The sequence below is a fragment of the Athalia rosae genome, chromosome 4, assembly GCF_917208135.1.
Source record: "Athalia rosae chromosome 4, iyAthRosa1.1, whole genome shotgun sequence".
NCBI lineage: Eukaryota > Metazoa > Arthropoda > Insecta > Hymenoptera > Athaliidae > Athalia > Athalia rosae.
Window position 1 is genome coordinate 10,264,883 of NC_064029.1, and position 20,043 is coordinate 10,284,925.

The window sequence follows — 20,043 nt, forward strand, 5'->3', positions numbered from 1 at the left end:
TTTGTTTTTCTGAAGTTCGATCTTGAAACATCTTAGATACATATACATATGTATATGACAAAAAGATCAGGTTTAAGGACCGGTAAGCCTAAAAAAATTTATCGCCTAAATAATCCACATGGTAATCAGAAAAATCACCGAATAATCGATATGAGTTTTGCGATAAACAAGCGTCCTAGAGGTTCCTACCAGTATCGATGATAAAAAATAACGAGTATGTGCGAAGATAATTATAAAAAAAAACTGACGACGATGATGATTAAGATGACGGGGATGACGGGGATGACGGTGATAATGGCAATGGCAATGGTAACGATAACAATAATAACAATAATATCGGGAAACCCGATCTGCCGACGTGAAAATGTCTACCCTCCATATTAATTGCTCGGCTTCGAAGGGTAGCAGTTCGTACGGTGTATATGAGATTGCGGAAACTCTATACTATGTATGATGCAAAGCTTGGTAGCAAAGACGTTCTACATGGTTCTATACACGCTACCCTTTGTAACTTGGAAGAGTTGACTCGATCCCGTGATTTTCTCTTGTTTTTGTTGTTCTCTTCGCGATTCTTCGGGTAGCGAGCGCACCTGGGAGTTGGTTACCATCTGGCATCGAGTAGTTGACCGAAATTAAGTCGATGCGGATCGTAGCTCGCATAATTTAGTCCTTAAAGTTTCGACGCTTCGACCACAGAACTGTCGTTAACCTAATACTCCAAGATAACACACCCTTATAGTTGAGACGTTACGGGATACAAGAGGTGAAGCGAAGGGGCAACGGGCGAGGGGCAGGGGGGAAGAGGGAAGCCGAGCCATCCGGTTGGTTAGCGAGATACTCACCAGAATCGTGGAGAACCGAGACTCTACGATCGGCAGTGACCCGCGAATCGCCGGCGGTCAAAACCCGGCGACTGTGTCTCGGCCCGTCCTCCTTCTTCCACATGACAACGTTGTCCCCGATGTTCCTTACCACGCAGGTGATCAAGGCGTCGTCACCTTCGTACACGTGCACCGGATGCGTTATACTGTCCCTCATACTGGGCAAACCTGAAACATTTTTGAAAAACAAATGAAGCCATTCGTCCAATTGTATTTTACGTTTATCACATTTGACGAGCGTCAGATTTCGCTGGTAGTTTAAAAGATTGTGGTTGTAAGAAGATAGTAGAAAATTATGAGCGAAAAACGTGAGTCTCGCGATTCATTCGACGAAGATGAATTCTAAATTGTTTTATCCAGTTACAATTTTTGTATAGATTTTGTTCTTGCGTGTCGGTTAGAATCGATGCCGGTGTGAGATACCAAATTGAAAAGCAGAACTCGCGAAATATCGTAATTTAAATGCATGGTATACTTGATTAATTTCCATGCGGTGTAACGAGTAATATTCACATGTTACAATAATCCCTATCTGCCGAATAGGGGTGAAAAATATTGGAAAGTTGAAGTTTCACTCGTACGCGTATCGTGAACCTACACTTCTACATAGGTATGTACACATAAGTGATGATTTGCATCAATCACCGTCCGACGAACACGCAAATTAACAATCTATCGCTCATCCAATGAATTATAATCGAACATTTATCGATTTTTCGACCCGGTTAATGATTATGTATTTCGAGGTGTTTCGTGACGTAATTCGTTATCAAAAGATTAGCCGCGGTTTTAAATCAAAACAAAAGAAGAGAAAAAAAGGAAAAGAAACAAAACAACAACATGTATCGACAAAAACTTACTAGGTCTAGGTATCTATGGATACTTTGCAATTACGTATCTAGACTGTTAAAAGTTATAAAAGTGCTCTGAAATAAATTTCACTTGGAAAAAAGGACATCGCGCGCAAATTCATGTCGACGAATGACATATGGATAATTGTTTCAAAATAACCCGAAAAACTTTCATTACGACGACATTCGTTCAACTATTGGGGACTAAACGCGCAGAGATCATAGAATCGTGTATCAATAGTCCATGACCCGATCGAAAGTTAGCAACAGTTGAGGGTAGCCAAAAGCGAGGTTTTCCGATTCAATGCCGTAGCGGACGACGTAGCCCGCCCCATCCGAACTCTCCTTATAATCACCGAGGAAAACCATGAATACTAATTTAAACGCAAGTTTAACGCTCGGTTTAACGAGTCACCCGCGCCTGTCGCACGCTAAATTTTCTCGCAAGAAAAACGATTTTTAAGGAGGCAATTCCGAGCACTTTAAAATTGACGTAACACGCCAAGCCGGCTGCAAGCAACTTCATTTTATGCCACAGGTATGGGGAAAAGTTACACAGTCGAATGAGTTTCCCCCTGTAACACGTTAAGAAGCTTAGCTCAAGGTATGTAAAGTATTTAATACCAAAAAGTGTCTGCGGCGACAAAATTTATAGGAAAAACATGAAAGTGAAGAGAAAAAAATCAAATTAAAAATGTCGGCTCGTTTCACGTGCGCAGATTTTCTTGCGAGACAAAAAAGGAAAATCGCGAACCGTTAAGCGACGATGATAACATTATATATTTCACTATTTCTTATGTAGGACGTAAAGTGAAAAAAGGGAATTCAATTTCTCGGGCTTATCCTCCCTCCCGGTTCGGAGGACCTTATCAAAATGGATGTGATGGAAAAAGTATATATACCCCGGATACCCTTGACTGCGAGAAAAAAAAAAATATCTCCCCACGAATTCAGTGACGATTAAGTAAGCCTGATTTACTAGCATTTTCCTCGTAGCGACTTGTATAGAAAAATTATGGCTCACAATCAGTCCTGTATCGCGCGCGTAAAAATTCTCCAACTCTGTATGTATACGCCTATGTTGATAAATTTTCTTTCTACGATGGAAGCGTACCTATATACATATGTATACATATGTATACATCTATCTTTGTATATATGTAATACATATGTAATGGTATAGAATACGTGGTATGTGAAAGCTTTTGTTCTCGGACGTATATGAAGAATAACGCGAGGAATCGCCGGTGGTTATATTCGACGTTGATTAAGAAAAGGACGAAATAATCCGTTAATATCTTCGTATCGACAGGTACAGCCGAGTCCTAATGACTCATGTTGTTTATAACTTTCCTCAGATTTCGTTTCTGTGTCGGTATAGGAGTATGATGTATTATTTTTCACATACACACCTATACGAACTACACGTCGGACCCACCGAAACTTTCGATTTCGACTGCCGAGCTTCGCTCATTTTTTTGCGCTTTTTACTTACTGTTCTACTTCTTTTTGCTCTTTTTCTGGCTTTATTTTTTTCATCTTTGGTGTAATTAACTGTTCTTGTAATTACTTTAAAGGCTTCTTAAGAGCGCACTCGGTGTGAACGGGAGAACCGCATCTGCATGCAAATTTCGTTATAAAGTAACTGCGGAAGATTTGCAAAAGTAGTTTAATCCCCCGTGTACAACGATATACTTATTCTGCGTTGTATATATGTATATCTGCCACGCCATATTAACTCTGCAGTCTTTGTTTATACGATCTCCTACCATTTCGACCGCCATATTAAACATTAAACTTACAATTAATACAGTTATCTACTATTTCATAAAGTAAATGTAAATCAGCCGAGCCTATAATTTCAAGGCACACACTCGACATCGCGTCGCACGCGTCCTACTGTACGCGTCGCGTACAAACGGAATAATTCATTTGAAATTTACTGCATAGGTGCATCTACGTACAAATAGTTATAATTACCCCGCCGGTGGAAAAAAAAAACCGTGCGCATTATAACTGTTGTAGTTGCAGGTCGAGATGGAAAAGATTGAAATAAAAGTGAAAAGCTAAAAGCGAAGAAGAAAAAATTAATGAGAATGTTGTTAACGTTAAAGTGAGTCCCCGTAGATATATTATACACGCGTGGAGAGTGGTAGTAGCAGGGCAGTTTTAACCAGAGAACTTGCACGGTGACAATGAGTTGAAATAAAGTAGAGAAAAATGCCGCGCAAAATTTAAAACCAAAAAACAAATGTCCCGCGGTGTTTCCTCCTAGAAAAAACTTAACATATGTGTATTTATGTACCTACATAACTTCCGTTTGTATGTACATACGTATATACACACAACATTATAACGCAGGTAATTTTAAGGAATATGCATGTATTATGAATTACCCGCATCTATGTCTGTACCATATGTATCTACATATGTATGTTTGTATTACAATTTTACCTTGATGTACAGGGTGGCGCATTGAAAGCGACCCGGGCGATTTTCTATGAAACGATGCGAGACGTGGAAAAATGTACCAGAGAATAGTTCCGTGGTGTCAACGGGGACATGAGATAGTGTTTTTCATTTTTCTTCAAAGTCAAAGTATCAAAATCATTTGGGGATCAACTTTGCTTTTTCCAATGGGATGGCCTATTTTTTTTTTTTTTTTTTTTTTTTTTTTTGTACATATAAATCGCAAGAATACGGAATTCTGAATTGAAAAATGTTCGCACGTCGTTTATGAAATTTCTCGTCACCTGTGGACCTTCTCATATTGACCTACGGTACTTTTCAGCTCAAGAGGAAAAATACACCATCCCATTTGAAAAATAGCGGACCTCCAAATAACCTTGATACTTCGAATTGGGAAACAAATGAAAAACACCGTGAAACTATTGCCTGATTTACATTTCTCCAAATCTCGCTTGGTTTGGGGGAAAAATGCCCGTGTCACTTTTGCCTCACCTTGTATATTCTCGTATGTCGCGCAGGACTTTGGAGTCGCAGCAGTTCAAAGTGAGTTTTGAGTACACGGTAATCAAAATGAATACACAGCGATTGCACGCGTGTGCATAATGTGCACTCGTATACAGCCGTATACATAGCTACCGAAGAGCTACCGAACGTAGAAAGGGAAGAAAAAATTTACCGAGGGAAAAAACGTGCGGCAAATGAATAAAAATTCCGTGGGAATTACAGTAAATATTATCATCCGTCAACCCTTTGCATCGTCTGTCCGGTGTAATTACGCTCGGTGAGATTGATTGAAAAAACTAATCTATATTTGCGCGTTGCCTTTTTTATGTGGGAATCAGATTGGGTAGTTTGAATCAGCGGATATGATTGGATTTCGAAAAAACTATTCATTCTATTCAAATAGATACGAACGAGTCAATGTCCATCGGGAGATTCGAAACTCGACGCAACTTGATAACCGTTCAGTTAGTTTACCGATTAGGAGAACAGGAGACTGTTTTGGAAGTTACATTTTTTCGAGAATCAAGCTGTTATAGTATATGGGTCATTCTATACGAAATCACCGAATTTCAAAAATCATATTTTTCTTTTCATTTAGCTGAATTTTTGACATCTTTTTGTACGTATCAGAAAACGCTTACCTCTTAATTTTTAATCTTTATTCTCCACAAGTTTTTGAGATATGAATTTTTGAAAATTTCAATTAGGTAACGGTGAGACAAGTTTAAGAAATTCATAACTCCTGATCAATTCATCATAACCTAAAAGTTTTGGCAATCATTTTTTCGTCTTGTTAAGTAATTCAGGAAAAAAAATATGAAAAGATCAAATTTGCATTTTTACAATTTCAAAATCAAGCTTTAAGTTTTTTTGAAGAGCGACATTTTTGATTTTTTTTTTTTTTTCTTTTAATATATATTATGATAGACGAGTGAAAAAATTGTCTGAGTATTTTTTTTTTTTAAATGGGATTCGAATATCTTCGATTTTTTAACCAACTTTTTCTTACTTTTTTTTGTAGCTCCGAGTTTTTTGATAATTTATACATATTTCACGGAAATTTTAGTTTAAAACATTATAATTAATACCAATCTATGGTGCCAACGATCCATGTGTTCTTATAAAATGAATCGTTGTCGATTTTCTCGTCCAACGTGAGACATGACATCAAAGTAACACATTTTGCAATTCGAGAAACCAGGAACAATAAGAACGAAGGAAAATTTTCCGATACTTTGAGCGGCTTTGAAATATTTTTTTCCCAAAGAAATCTCGGATGATATTTTCTTTCATCCGGCGGGTCGATCCATTTTCGGTGTTACGCTACGTAATCTTTTAAACATCGTCGGAAATGCCGCCGTCGCCTACTTAATAACCTACGTACGCGGTAGAGTTCATTGGCGCTGCACAAATAATCGAGACGTCATAACACGATGTTTGGAATGGGATATACCTCATATCGCAGCTGGTTGAATATGGAAATTAATTCGCATCTAGACGTCACGTGTGTATATTTATTAAATTTGTAGAACGCGCGCGGGGTATTATCTGTACGCTTGTAAGCTCGCGGTCGACGGCTCTTGTTATATCGGGTGGGAAGTGTACCGTACACCACGGTGCGAATTCCTAGATTCGGGTGTGTGGACACGTACACTCGATCCTCTCTCTTGTTGTACGTGTTATTTTACTCGAATATGAGGGGAAGCCCTGTACGGTTGGAAACTTCAGCCGCTAATTGGTGGTTTTGTTGCTCGCGTTCAATTAGCTGCACTTCCGAATACCTTTGCGTCGCTCCTTTCACTTTATTTCGTTCTCGTCATATTTTTCGGACGTGGAAAATAAATTAGCTTTATCTTCCCACCGTCTACTTACTATTTTTGTTTTTGTTTCACCCAGTCTGTTTTCCGTTTAATTGTTCGTTTGTACTTCATACGTTTTGGATTTCGCTCCCTCCACCGACGATATCCGTCTGGGAAAACCGAGTGGATTTGCTACATCGTCTATGCGAATGTTATTTTATCCATTAATTTTATTTTTCGCTTTTTCCAGAAGTTTTTCACGTTTCTTTTCTCTATACCACCCGCAGCAGCTCACAAGGTCAAGATTCTTTTTTCTCGTTCGGTGAGGATCGGATCAAACTGACGGCTTAATTATTTTCACGATTGGCCCAACAAATCTTCCATCATTGCGAAGGGTGGGTGGGTATAGGTTCTATTTCCCGTTCAACGTTTGATAAAGGTCACGAAGATTACAAGGGTATCGACCAGATATTGAACGAAACGAACGGTTTCTTTTCATCCGAAAGAGATAAGCGGATATTATTATATGTAGGTCATATTTAAAAGCTTTGAGGTTCACCGGACGGAAAATAAAATTATCACAATCATGAACCGACGGTGGAGATGTTAGCTATAATTGTTAATTTTAACAAAGTTTTAACTCGGCAATAAGAGTAAAGCAACGGTATTTTTTCGAATTATTATCCGTCCAGTTAATAATGAATTTTCGTTATTCTTAATTTCGCTGCATGAAAAATGTAAAATTTACACATCATGTACGGCGAAGTGCAGTGTGATAAACGGACCAACAGGTGAGTACCTATGTTCATCCAGTGGATCGCGTTCTTTCCAATTTCGTCTTTAGTAATGGATTTTTTCATCCCGCTTATCTCACGCACGGTATTACCGTTACGGTTCGACTACATGTTTGTAAAATACGTCGGCAGTCGTAAAAATTTAAGTGCAGTGCGAGACGTAGCGCGCCGGCTAGAACTTCGCCGATAAGGGATATAAAGCGCGAACCTGCGATCGGGAAGAAGCACCAGCGAATGACATTCATAAAGGCGAAACGATGCGAAAACATATGAATATTAAAAGTCCGTGGACAGTTATAGGTATACCCGAATCAGGACAATTTTGAGCAAATTCAGCCGTCATATTGGAATTGTGCTCGGTCCATGACCGTGTGACTTGTGCTTTTCGCACCGATTTCGATTTTAGAATGTCTTTTCTGAACGATTTGCCGTACGGTGTCCGTTTTTGGACGAATTTCAAAAACGAGGCCGCGTGGAACACATTTTGGAATGGCTCGGCTATCTTCACGGCGATTGGTAGGAATGCCGTTAAATTTCTGGAGGCGGATCACCACGTACGCCCCTTACGTCGAAGCACGTTGATATTTCTTCTTTTGTTTCATCGAATCCCAAAGGAAGTCCCCCGACAATGGATATAGCGTATCCACGGATGCGGTTCAAGCTCGGAAGCTCTCTCCGACTTTCGACTGAAACGGCTCTACGAATCCATTCGGTCTGATTTGGCTGCTTTACAGAGAGATGCACTTTAACGTCCAATCCCGTTTCTCGCGAAATTCCAGCTATATACCGTACAGGCAGCTACGACCGGGTTCTGCTCCGGTGAAACCGACGTTCCGGTGTGATCCTTGTTGATGACTCCGCCATAATCTCTGCACAGCGTGCACCCAAGTCTTCCACTCTTCTGGCCTGGCAATACTCCAGTAGGTCGACTCGGGACTTCCAATCATTTGGCTTCGGACAAGGCTGCTTGCGGCGGCAGTCCTCCTCTATTCTCCTTCCTTTTTCTCTCGTCTTACAATTTATTTTTTCTTCCTCCTCGTCGTCAACAATCTCGTCTTCGCTCTCCTCTTCCCTCACCACCTTGTCTTCCTCCTCGTTCTTCAAGTTCAATTTTAAATGGTTTTGGGGCGTCGCTTCGCGTCGCACGTCGTCGTTCCTTAGCGGCCACCCGCCTCACCCTACCCCACCCGGGTGGGTGGCCACCGTAGCATACGACGATTCCATGACTTTTCCTTCTACTACTTTTTTCCCTCGGAGAGATTTTACCGCGCCTTCGGCTTAAACTTCGACCCTAATCCCCAGATTTCCGATTCCGACTCGATTCAGGTTTCAATCGATGGGATTTTCTTTTATTCCTACCTTTTTATTTCCTTCTCTCATTCTATTTTTTGGTTAATTTTTTTTCATTCAATTTTTCTTTCCACTATCATCTTACTTTTCCATCAACCGGAAATCCTCACATTTGAAACCGAATGGGAGTTATCGTTAGCTGAGAACATCCGCGCGAAACACATCGATACCGATCTTTTGTGTGTACTGGGAATAAATCTCAAGCTGATTAGCTTCGGATATCGGTGGTAATTCGAATTCATTCGCGTTTACGCCTTTTTCCTTTCCTCCTTTTCTGTGTGTAATACTGTAGTTAATCTCTTCTACTCACGGACATCTGCACGATTCTATATGCGTCTAATTGCAAGTGTACTTGACGTAAGTATAGGGGGGGGGGGGGGGGGGGGGGGGGAGGGGACAAGAACACGAGTCTACAACTTTTCAACCATTCATTTAGGGCAGAGATCCCTATGAGAAAATAATGATCATAATATTAAGCTACTCCCAGAGTTTGACGACCCAAATAAGACAGTTTCTTCGATAATTGTACTTTCATGTGAAGAATGTACAGTATGCATGTCGCGACCTTGACAATTTTCAGAGCTTTCGATTTGTCGTATGGTACAGACCGAACTCGAATGTTTTTTTTTTTTTTTTTTTATATTTTGCACGAATTCACGAGTAAGAAGTATTTCATATCTATCGATGGTGAAAAGGACGATTGTATCGATAAAAAGCAAAAAAAAATAATAAATCACATGCAACGAACATTGAATGTAATGTCGACGATTTTGTGTCTCCCTTTTTTTTATCGCTGCGCCATCCTATACATTCTCATAACGAGATGTCATCGACAGAAGTTCCTAAGACAGTTGTAGCTGGTGTATACATATAGTATATATATATATTCCGAAATAACGAGCAGTCGTGAAGTGAAGTGAAGATGCGATTTAGGCTCGGGGGAAAATATACAGGGGGTGAAATATAGAAGAAAAGGGAGAGAAGAAGAAGGGAAAAATGAAGGAAATCAGAGTGTAAATAAAAGAAGAAGTAATATTAGCTCAAATATATGGAAAGATGAAAATATGCAGGATAACAAATGAAACGGAGACGCCTGAACAGCTTATATTTCGGTTTGACGAAATACAATCTAACCACGCGAATTTGTGACTTTTGAAGGCGGGGGTCCGGTTGACTGCTGCGTCCCACCATATAACATTGTACGTGTACATCTATAAATATAGGTATACAAAGGCGTGTATAGGTATATATGAATAAATATATATATATATATATATATATATATATATATATATATATGTATATAGTATTTTCAGTCTCTGAAGCAGCGGTGGAGAGTTTTCCCGTAATATACTACCGAGACGTAATTTATATTCTAGACGATTAAATTTATGAGAGAATTATGCAGTGCCAGAGAATTTTGAGTCGGGATTCAGGAACAACCTGAATTTGCTTGTCTTCTATTTCCGACCTTATTTCCTCGATGTTTTCTTTGAAACTGATGATGATATCCGATACACAGGTATATCAAAGCGGAATGTTTCGCACCTCGAATTTCCAATCTTGCGACCTCCGTTGAACGAAATTTCTCCCCAAATTTTCAGTTAAAAAAACAAGCGAAAATATGTTGCCAGTTCGGGGAAAAAGGAGTAAATGAAAAATTATTTTTTTCGTCGCTCCGAGATAAGTTTTCCACAAGTTTCAAGGATCATGATGAGCGCGGTCGAAGGCTCGGTAGAGAATTTCTTTCAAGATTTTTCAAGGATTAACACGTTTCACCTACTAAAAATGACAGAATTAAGACGCGTCGCGTCTTAAGAGATCACCAACATTCCGTCAGTTGGACAGTTTGACGGGATAACGAAGTAAACAAGAGAACTCGATGAACTGAGAGAAATACTAAAGCAAGATTAATGGAAGCAGCGGCAGCAACACAAACTCCCCCTCATATATTTCAGCTCAACTCTATCTGCACTTATCTCCCTTTCTCTCGAGACTCTGAACTTCGAAGAACCTACGGGTAATAGGACTAAGTCGTCGTCGACCGAGTCGTCGTCTGACTCGCCGAAAATCGAATCTCTTTGACTTTGTCTGGTACAAGGTCGGCGATTGGAAGGGGATGCGCGTCGGTGAAAACGACTTAATTTATGAAAAAATCAAATCAACAGTAGAAAGAAAAGAGAGACAGAAAGAAAGGCTATCGGACGTTTGATGGCGCCGATCCGATTGGCACCTTTAATTGGAAGGCATCCGTCTCGTTCGAATCTTATTCTCTTTTATAGGTATATCGAAAGTAGACGCGATTCTTGAGACGGGAGTTGACGCAAAGCTATAAAGTAACGAGCCGTAAAAAGTGTTTCCAGTTCCATCTCTCCGTTTCAGCTGTATTCCCTTCGCTTCGTCGCTTCGTTTTCCACCGTCCGCAATATACGCACACTATATACATATATGTATATTTGTACAATGTACAACGACGTTACATACGAATGCACGCACTACGTTACTACGCCACCTCGATTTCACCGAAAATCTCCCCTCCAGCCCTACGTAAATAATATCAAAGAGAGCGGAGCACCGACAGATCCACCGAGGCCAAACTAAAGTAAGTCATCTCCCGTGCGTTATGCTAATTCTTGTTGTTGTTCCAAAACTCCCTTCATGTAAGCGGACGGACTGACGACGAATTGGAGCACAGTAGGTACGAGATACGACCACCTCCGGGGTCCTCCTCGCTTCGAGGGATCGGACCCCGACGTCATCCGTACCGCTCAACTACCGACGTGGATCCCCCGCTGCGAGCCGGACAAACGGCATTCTGATTCGTCTGTAAAAATGCAGCGAAAACAGATTCTGTCCGGACGATCCCGCTGGTCTAATTCCGTTCGAACGCACCTAATTGTAGGTCGCAATTTCCTCTGTCCAAACGATCACCGGGAAAAAATTTTCTGTAGAGACGAATTCTGTCCAAACCAATCACTCCCATTCGGCATCCGTTAGCTTCGGTTAAAATCGAATCTGTTTAATTGTAAAAAGTCAGTCAGAGCCAGTGGGCGCCGAAAGTCTTAGCGGAGCAAGGTTTTCCTCATTTTGTAAAGGTCGCGACGTCGGCCAAGTGAGAATTGCGAATTGCATCGGTTACTTCGTAATTTGTTAAGTTTCGTACGTCCAAAAGAATTCGTTACGTTCTGAGGAATTATGCAATTTCTCCCGGCGAACTTCGCGTTTGAAGTTATCGTACGTTCTGTAAAATACATTTGACTCTGAGTAATTAGTCGGTCTTCTACTAGCGTTTTTCTCCCCTGCATTCGCTGTACGAGGCATAATTCAGTGAATTCGGTAACTGAGTAATTGAGCGAGACTTCGTTACAAAAGCCCTGTGATGATATCTGGTTGTTCTGTACGGTATTTCGATTATAATTCGGCCCCAATTATGTTATATAAATACAGTTCCGCTTTTGTACATGACACGTCATCTTTCTGAGTAATTTGATACTCCTCCGTTTGATAATTCGTTCCCGTAAATATGTTCGAGGATTATTACGTTTCGTTTCCGACCGATATTGACAATACAACCGCTGTATCGAAGTAGAATAACCTCCGAAAAGTAATTGCGCAATTGTAATTATTGTCTGAAATATTACCGATGATCACCTGATTTCTCCCGCTATCGTTGAGCGAATTATATTCGTTACTCCCGAACACTTTTCTTCACCTCCGATTCTGTATTTGCCGCCGCCTGTCTTGAATTACAATCTCTCGTAATTACGAATTTCTTTTGAATGTTACTATTATTTTATTTGTCGCTGAATCGTTGTTGTTGAACCACGCCGCTCGCTACCCATATTCCGCTGTTGAACAGTAACCCCCCACACCGTCGGGTCTGGATTTGTCGATTGGTGAGAATTGTTAAAATTTCGCAAAGGGACGCAATCGCGCGTCTGGCTATCGACAAACTCCCGTTTTTAGTTTCCATCTTTTGTTCTACGTTCGAATCAGATCGGTATACCTATACTGTACACTGTGTGTCCGCTAACGATTCACCAACTCCACCACTGATTGCTTTCCATCAACTCTAGTCACCTGTGGATCTTTTCATATTGACGCGCGAGTATTTTTCAGCTCAAGATTGAATACCCCTTCAATTCATGCGAGGTAATATACAGCATCCGGTTTGAAAGAAAAAAAAAAACAAAAAATGGACCTCCAAATAACCTCGATAATTCGACATCGGGAGACAAATGAAAAACACCGCGAGACTATTGCCTGATTTACATTCGTCCAGATCTCGCTTCGTTTGGGGGTTAAACGCCCGCGTCACTTTCAACGCTCCACCCGGTATAGGTATATCCAGTTCTCGGAATGGTAATGACAAAACCCAGCGTAAAAGGAAGAGAACAACGTATTAGAGGTATATAGGTATACCTCTAACCTACCAAACAACCAAAAACTACCGTGCAATCGCATCAAGTGCTTTCAACGCCACGATACAAACGGGAATTTTGAATCCACCCCCTCGTTTGTTTGTCTGTTTGCGGGTTGGTTGGATAGTTTGTTTGTTTTACGTTTATTTGTCTGTTTGCGAGCAATAATTTTATACCACCACATCTTGGTGTAGTAAATACATAGGTATGTATACCTGTTATATACAAGTATACAAGTACGTACATACATGCGACATATGTATATAGGCAATATTTACTTGCACCGCGGGCACCCGCGCATCGGTGTGTGGAAGAGAGTATCAGGAAATATGTGATTACAAGGATTTACTACAAGAGAGTTATGGGGTATCTTTCCAACGGCTACGTGCGAATTCGAGGTGAAGCATGAAGTAGCTGCTGGTGAAAAAGAAGAAAGAACTATCTAGCTTTGTATTTTATGTTTGCGGTACGCAGAGAATATCAACGTTTTATAGCCGCGGTAGACTCAACCATTTGCGCGGATGAGGTCAAAGAGAGTTAGGGTGAGTCGAGGTTAAACGATTTCCTTTATCGAATCGTATGCAGGAATAATCTAGCGTCTTGGCATATTTCCATCAATATAATACAATTTTATTGCTTCAAAGCTCATCATATCCTCCGAACTAATAACTCTGCATCGTGAACAACAAAAGTAGGTACAAATCCATCAAATCATACAAATAATGTCTCGACAATCTCTCCACCGTCTACAATTTTTCCCGCACTCTTACGTACGAAAATTAACGAAAAAAAAAAAAAAAAAAAAAAAATCATATTAAAAACAAAAAAAGCTCCAGACGGATTTGTTCACGGATTCATGTCTCGTTAATCTTTCGAAATGGACCATTCCTTTATTTCGGCCACTCCCCGTTAACCCGTGTCGCTTCATGCATCATCGTCATCATTTCCTGCAGATCAGCGGGGAGGAAGAGAGTGGTGGTGTTGTGACGCGTTATTTCACCAGGTATGTACGGGTATGTGCGTGTATATGTAGCTGCGCGTGATACGTACCTTCTCATTGCATGTAATGCTGTAACACGAGTGTGTATTCATACAATTTCGTATGGACGGTGTATTCGTATTTGTATAACACGTACGTAACAACCGGCGAACAAAGGAACTCGGCGAATAGTTTACGACTAGGCATAGGCACCCCTACGGACTTGCGTATGTATAAGAGTAATACCCTTGGCTTCTCCTTCTATTTCACCTATAAACTCACCTCTTGCACGGCCATGTCCATGCGTCGCACGTATACCTATACGAGGTTATGTGTAACATATACGTACGTACGAGTTCGTGTGGGGTAGGTATACAATTTATACAGTCTCGGGGTTTCGCCAATGTTGCAACGGAGATTTATGCACGTAATCTCTTCAAGTCAACGTCCATTACGTGTCACTTGTTCTCTGCTCAAAGTAGAAGGTGCTATGGTATAGCACGTATGTTACACACGTTATACCTACGTACGTTTATGGAGAGTTGGTTTATACATCATTTGGGACAATTCTAAGTATATACCGCTAAACACAAACAAATCTAAACCCCCCTGACCTGAAATGTTTGCCCACTTTTAGCTGGGTCTTTAATGATTCATCCTCGAACCTGGAACGAGTCGAAAATAGAACTTGAGTCATTGAGGAAAATAGGCATTCATAGGAAGGAAGAAGGAGAAAAAAATATTTAAAAACTTCGAGGCACAATTATGAATGTAAAAAGGTAAAATGTTATGATAGGTGTAACGTGGGGTGTAAATTACCGCCATTCCAGTATTTCTTTCAAAACGAGTAAAGAGGTAGAGGAAGAAAGAGAGAGATAGAGAAAAGATTGATTCAATGTCGATTACAAGTTGATTCGTTTGCAATTGGACAAATTTTTTTTTCTCCTCTTTCCTTTCTTCTTTCCCCGTTCGCCTTTCACGAGAGAATCGAGGTGTCGTGTCCTCTTTTTTGCCACTTCGTAATCCATCCAGAGTATGAGATCCCTTCGATTTAAATTAAATTTCGGATCCCTCGGCCGTGCCTTTGCTCCTCCGGGGAGTCGGCACGAAATTGTAGCCCCTTGGACGATATACATATATCAAAAGTAGTAGGTATGGTAGGTAATCGAGTGGATGGGCGAAAATTGCAGAGTAAGAAGGGGGTAAATGAGGGAGAAGGAACGCCTAAAATTCTACGTTGCAGCGGGGTCTTATTTGACGGTAAAACTGATCTATGGTAATGGTAATTCTCTTCTTATATAATTATTTCTAAGTCAGCACCTCGCGGAATTTTTATAGGCCACGCTATTAGGAGAACTAACTGCTTGCTCGAAAGCACCTCGTCTTACCACGGTGTGTACCTAACAACGTGAAAAATACCGTACTATCAATTATACAATTTTTCCCCCTTCTTTCTTCTGCTTCTTTCTTGAATTTTTTTCAACGAAAATCATTGTCCTTATACTTCAACGTCGTCGGTATAGCTACAACGAGTGAGCGACGTTTGGACAGAAATCGTCAGGACAGAATTCACTCGGAGGCGTTTCTACCGAGAATTTCTGCCGATGGATCGTTTGGTCAGAACTACGAGTGGGGGTCGTTTGGACAGAATATGATCTACTCCCAAAGGAGTGAGCATCGTTTGGTCAGAATTCGTTTTCGCTGCACAAATCATATTCTATCCAAACGACCCTCGGGCGGTTCGTTTGCACAGAAGTAGGAGTTTTGTCCAAACGAACTTCACTCGTAGTTCTGTCCAAACGATCCATCGGCAGAAATTCTCGGTAGAAACGACTCCGAGTGAATTCTGTCCAAACGATACACCCTCAGCTGTGCAACGTGTTCACTGGGTGGTATTTGTAATCCCTCGAAAAGCACCTCGGGTGTGAAGAGCACCGCCGAGAACATTAATTGTTCCCTATCAAACGTCAAGAAATCGTTATCCGTGCCTCCTTAAGTAACTACCAACCAATTTCAAGAAAAACCGTGAAATTAAATTCTTCGTAGAGAAGAGGATCCCAATCAATCGTTGTTTCAAGTACGTCAAATTCGTGACGCTTTGCTGTACCGGCGAAATCAAAAATTAGAATAAAATTGAAAAAATTGCTAATCCAAAAAATTGTAACATAATTCGGAGTGAGTGCTTCTTGGCGGGCTGACGAATTATCACACGAGCAGCATCTGATATCTATAGTTCAGAAAGCCCGCCAGGTCCCCCTGCCTCCAAATTTTGTTAATATTTTTTTCTCAATTGTTTTTTTATCCGAATTGTTAAAATTTATTCAAAGGTTTCATTTTTCCGGTACGACTAGGTGTCGTGCGTTCCATGTACTTGGTAGAATGATCAATTTCGACCCTTTTTTCACCAGCGAATATAATTCAAGGTTACTCTTGAAAAACGACTTTTTAGCAACGATCGTTGATTTGGAAAAAATTAATGTACTTGGCGATGTTTTTTGCACCCGAGATGCTTTTTTGCGAATTTATTATTTGATGAGTGTAATTGCCTAATAATATAAGAATTCATAGGAGTAAAGAACGATGATAGTTAAGATCGTTCAGTATATCGAAACACGCGACGATTCAATGTAATTAATTTTTATTCCATTACACAGAGAGATAGTTGTCATGTCTCACGGTCGCCCCCTTCCGGAATATTAACCTTTCTCAGATTCAATGCAACTGCTTTACTTTTATCGTTATCGTCATGCTCTGTCGACATCATATCTTTTATTCTTCATTAAGAGTGACCCACCGAGGGATTACAGAAAAGGGAATGATATCGATGCACGACAAAACTTACATTCAACTCCAGGTATCTGAACACCGTAAATGAAAAGATTCACTTAATTGTCTCAAATAATATCTCTTACCGTATCAGTATGACCTCGCATACTAGCATGCTAGACTAAAATCCTAGGAACCCAAGGAACCGCCCTAGGAGCACAAGTGGCTAGCGAAGTAGCCACTTGAAAAGACTTATTGTTAGAATATTTTGCCGAATTAAAACACTTGGGAATATTTTGAATAGAATCAAGAAGCCGGTGAATAAGGCACATATCGGAGTAGCTCATGGAAATTCGAGTGATCGTTTAATTATTCTACTTGAATAAATTCTACGAAATCGGAATCAAGCCAAGGGCTAAAAATAAAATGTAACTCATATCAATTGAAGGAGTGCGACCGTAAGCGAATCCCTTCAGCCATAAATCTAAGTTAATTAGCGTTTTGTTGGCATTCATTTTTGTGGAAATCATTATTCGAAATCAAGTTATTCATTTTGTATTTTTTAAACCCATTCTATACCCAGTCATATTGTCCTTTCAAATATATAATTAGTTCATCGCTACATGGAAAAATCAACTTCTTCGTCAACGAACAATCTCACGTTTTTTAGTTTTTATTCAGCTTCGTATATTCGTAATAATAGTGGCAAGACACTTCATTTACACCATAGCACAAAACTCTCACTGCGGAACCGACGAGTCAACAAGCATAACACATTTCAGCAAACGGATTCAAAAATCTGGATTGGTGGATTTCAATTATCGCTAGGTGGGCAAACGCCTTCGTACTATTCCAAGTTCAGCAAAGACTATCCATGTTTATAGTATTCGAAAACCCGTACGTCGTTGCTATGGAGATTAGGCTCGAATGAAAATTTTCCTTTCATTCATACGGCGAAAATGCATCGAAATTTCCCAAAAATGCTAACGATTGAAATGATTTAGGAGAGCCATATTTAGTTAAATCTCAACGTTTGGCCATACGGTACTTTCCATAGCTCTTCTTAACCATAAAGATATGCGGTAATGTCCCGTTCTTTTGAAATGTATGTACGTACCTATACCAAGCGTCCTGATTTGATGTCTAATTTCATCAGTAGAATTCAGACTCAAGTCTAATCCAACAATGAGCTGGTTTCTTATCACAATTCGTTCGCATAGGGAACACGACAGCAGAAGCCAACATTTACCGCAGCAGTGTCGGTTGATTTACGGAATTTTACAAAACCGAAATGTACAGCGTGAAAATGTACGTTTGCAAATTCACTAAATTTCCAAAAAAGTGGACGTTTCTCGTTTTACCCACCCCACGTGTTAGAATGGTTGGAAAAGTATCGAACATTATTCTACATCGAAAAATATGAGAGAAATGCTATTTTCATATTGAGCCATGAATTATACTTATATGTATATACAACTGGTTGCAACGAACATCGAAACTCTCCAGTCTCGGATCTCGTGACCTCATAATTCAAAAATGTTTAGAATGCGTGAGAAACGAAAAATGAATATGAAAAACTCTATTCTCTACGTTATTGGACTATTTCTAATTATGTGGTAAAATATTTATGTGATTCGAAGTCTTTTTTTAGGATTTTCGCGAGGTGGATAAAACGAAAAAGATCCAAAAAGTCCAAATAACACGGAGTACACGAGCACAATGGGTAAACTTCGTAGATATAATTTTCGGACATACTTTTGTCCTTTATTCATTTCATTTTACTCGATTTTTTTTTTTGTTCTTCACGTGTATCCTTCTTCCAGACGAACGTCAGCAGATGGGCGTGGCTGACAGACATACCTATGTTATACAAGTACACGGTGTGTATCGGAAGATTCAATTATTTCTGCGCGCGTTATATAGCTGCCATATATTTTTCGATCTTTGATCCTCATCTCTGTACATCTATATAGCAATATCCGTGCGAAACTTGTGCAAAAAAAACTCAGCCACAAAAGTATACGTATAGTGAAAATAAAATCTAGTATCACGAGGGCATAAAAATATACAGGAAAAGAGCTTCGACTCTGACAAGTTCACGGCTTTATGAGGCACATACCACCTCGAACTTACGAGAAAAACTTACGATGAACAAGCGAATAAAACGTAATAATGAAACATACGTTCGCATCATGCCTAACGTGTTGTTTCTGCACGTGAATTTCGACGTGAATTTTTATGTATTGCGAGGGCTCTAAGATCTTTACAATTTTCATATCTCTTCACACGAATCTTCGCATGTACACTGAAGGCAGATTATGTATACATATATGTACATGGGTGTATGTATATGTATAAGTGTTGAAGTATATACATGTATGTGTCGAGTATCACGAGAGGCGGCCAGGCGACTGAACCTCTGCAAAAGTTATATCCGGCTTTACCTTGCAGCGCTTCACGGTCAGTTAAACTAGGATCACTGCAAAGAGAACTTTTGGCCACGTGGTTACATACACACGGAAAAAGACATACATCTCGATTCGAAAGTATACGTGATGTTTGTTTTAAGGCTGGGAATAATCCTACCGCGGAGCTTCGTTCGAAGGGGTAGGTGCGCCTTCGATTCAATTAAAATTCGAACAAGGAACGAAATATTCCATTTCTTCGATCGAGAGGCTGTAGTCTCGTGTCAATAATATGTGCGTTTGAAAGTACGGGACGTTACCGAGTATCCTTACTGCGACGGGAGCTCGAAAGCGGAACGGAGATTCGCGCTTCGTCGAATGGCTTCCATCATCTTCCATTATTAATAATTTTATAGCGATTTTTTAATCACTTTTCCTACGTAAATCGGAATCGAGCTTTCATCTGATTGTGAGTTCAATGTCAACGAGATTATTATCAGTGGTAAGGGAGCTGAGGTCTGAGGATTCCTCACCTCGCATTTTCACCCATTTGCTTGTTCTAGGATCATATTTCTTTCATATAACGCATTCATATAAAGGGTGGTCATATTGTGGCACTTTTCTGACGTTTCCGTAGGCGACTAGCTCCAACAAGGATAAATATTGCACATTAGACGTGCGCAGAACGTTGCCTCCGGAAACGTCGGAAAAGTGGCACAACTCTTTCATGCTTTTGTCGTGGAAAATAATGTTCGATACTCATGCGAAATGAAGCGTTCTTACGTTATCGTGTCGGTAAGTTTCTCTACATTTTTGATCTATGA

At 40.1% G+C, this 20,043-nt stretch overlaps 1 protein-coding gene across 1 annotated transcript in view; it reads right to left on the minus strand.

Annotated features, from left to right (window-relative positions):
* LOC105693027 (Ig-like and fibronectin type-III domain-containing protein 1) overlaps positions 1–20,043 on the minus strand; it is a 94,888-nt gene that overhangs the window by 29,126 nt on the left and 45,719 nt on the right. The window contains exon 4 of the mRNA XM_048654105.1: positions 843–1,049. Coding sequence (XP_048510062.1) covers positions 843–1,049 — 207 coding nt within the window. The remainder of the gene's footprint in view (positions 1–842; positions 1,050–20,043) is intronic.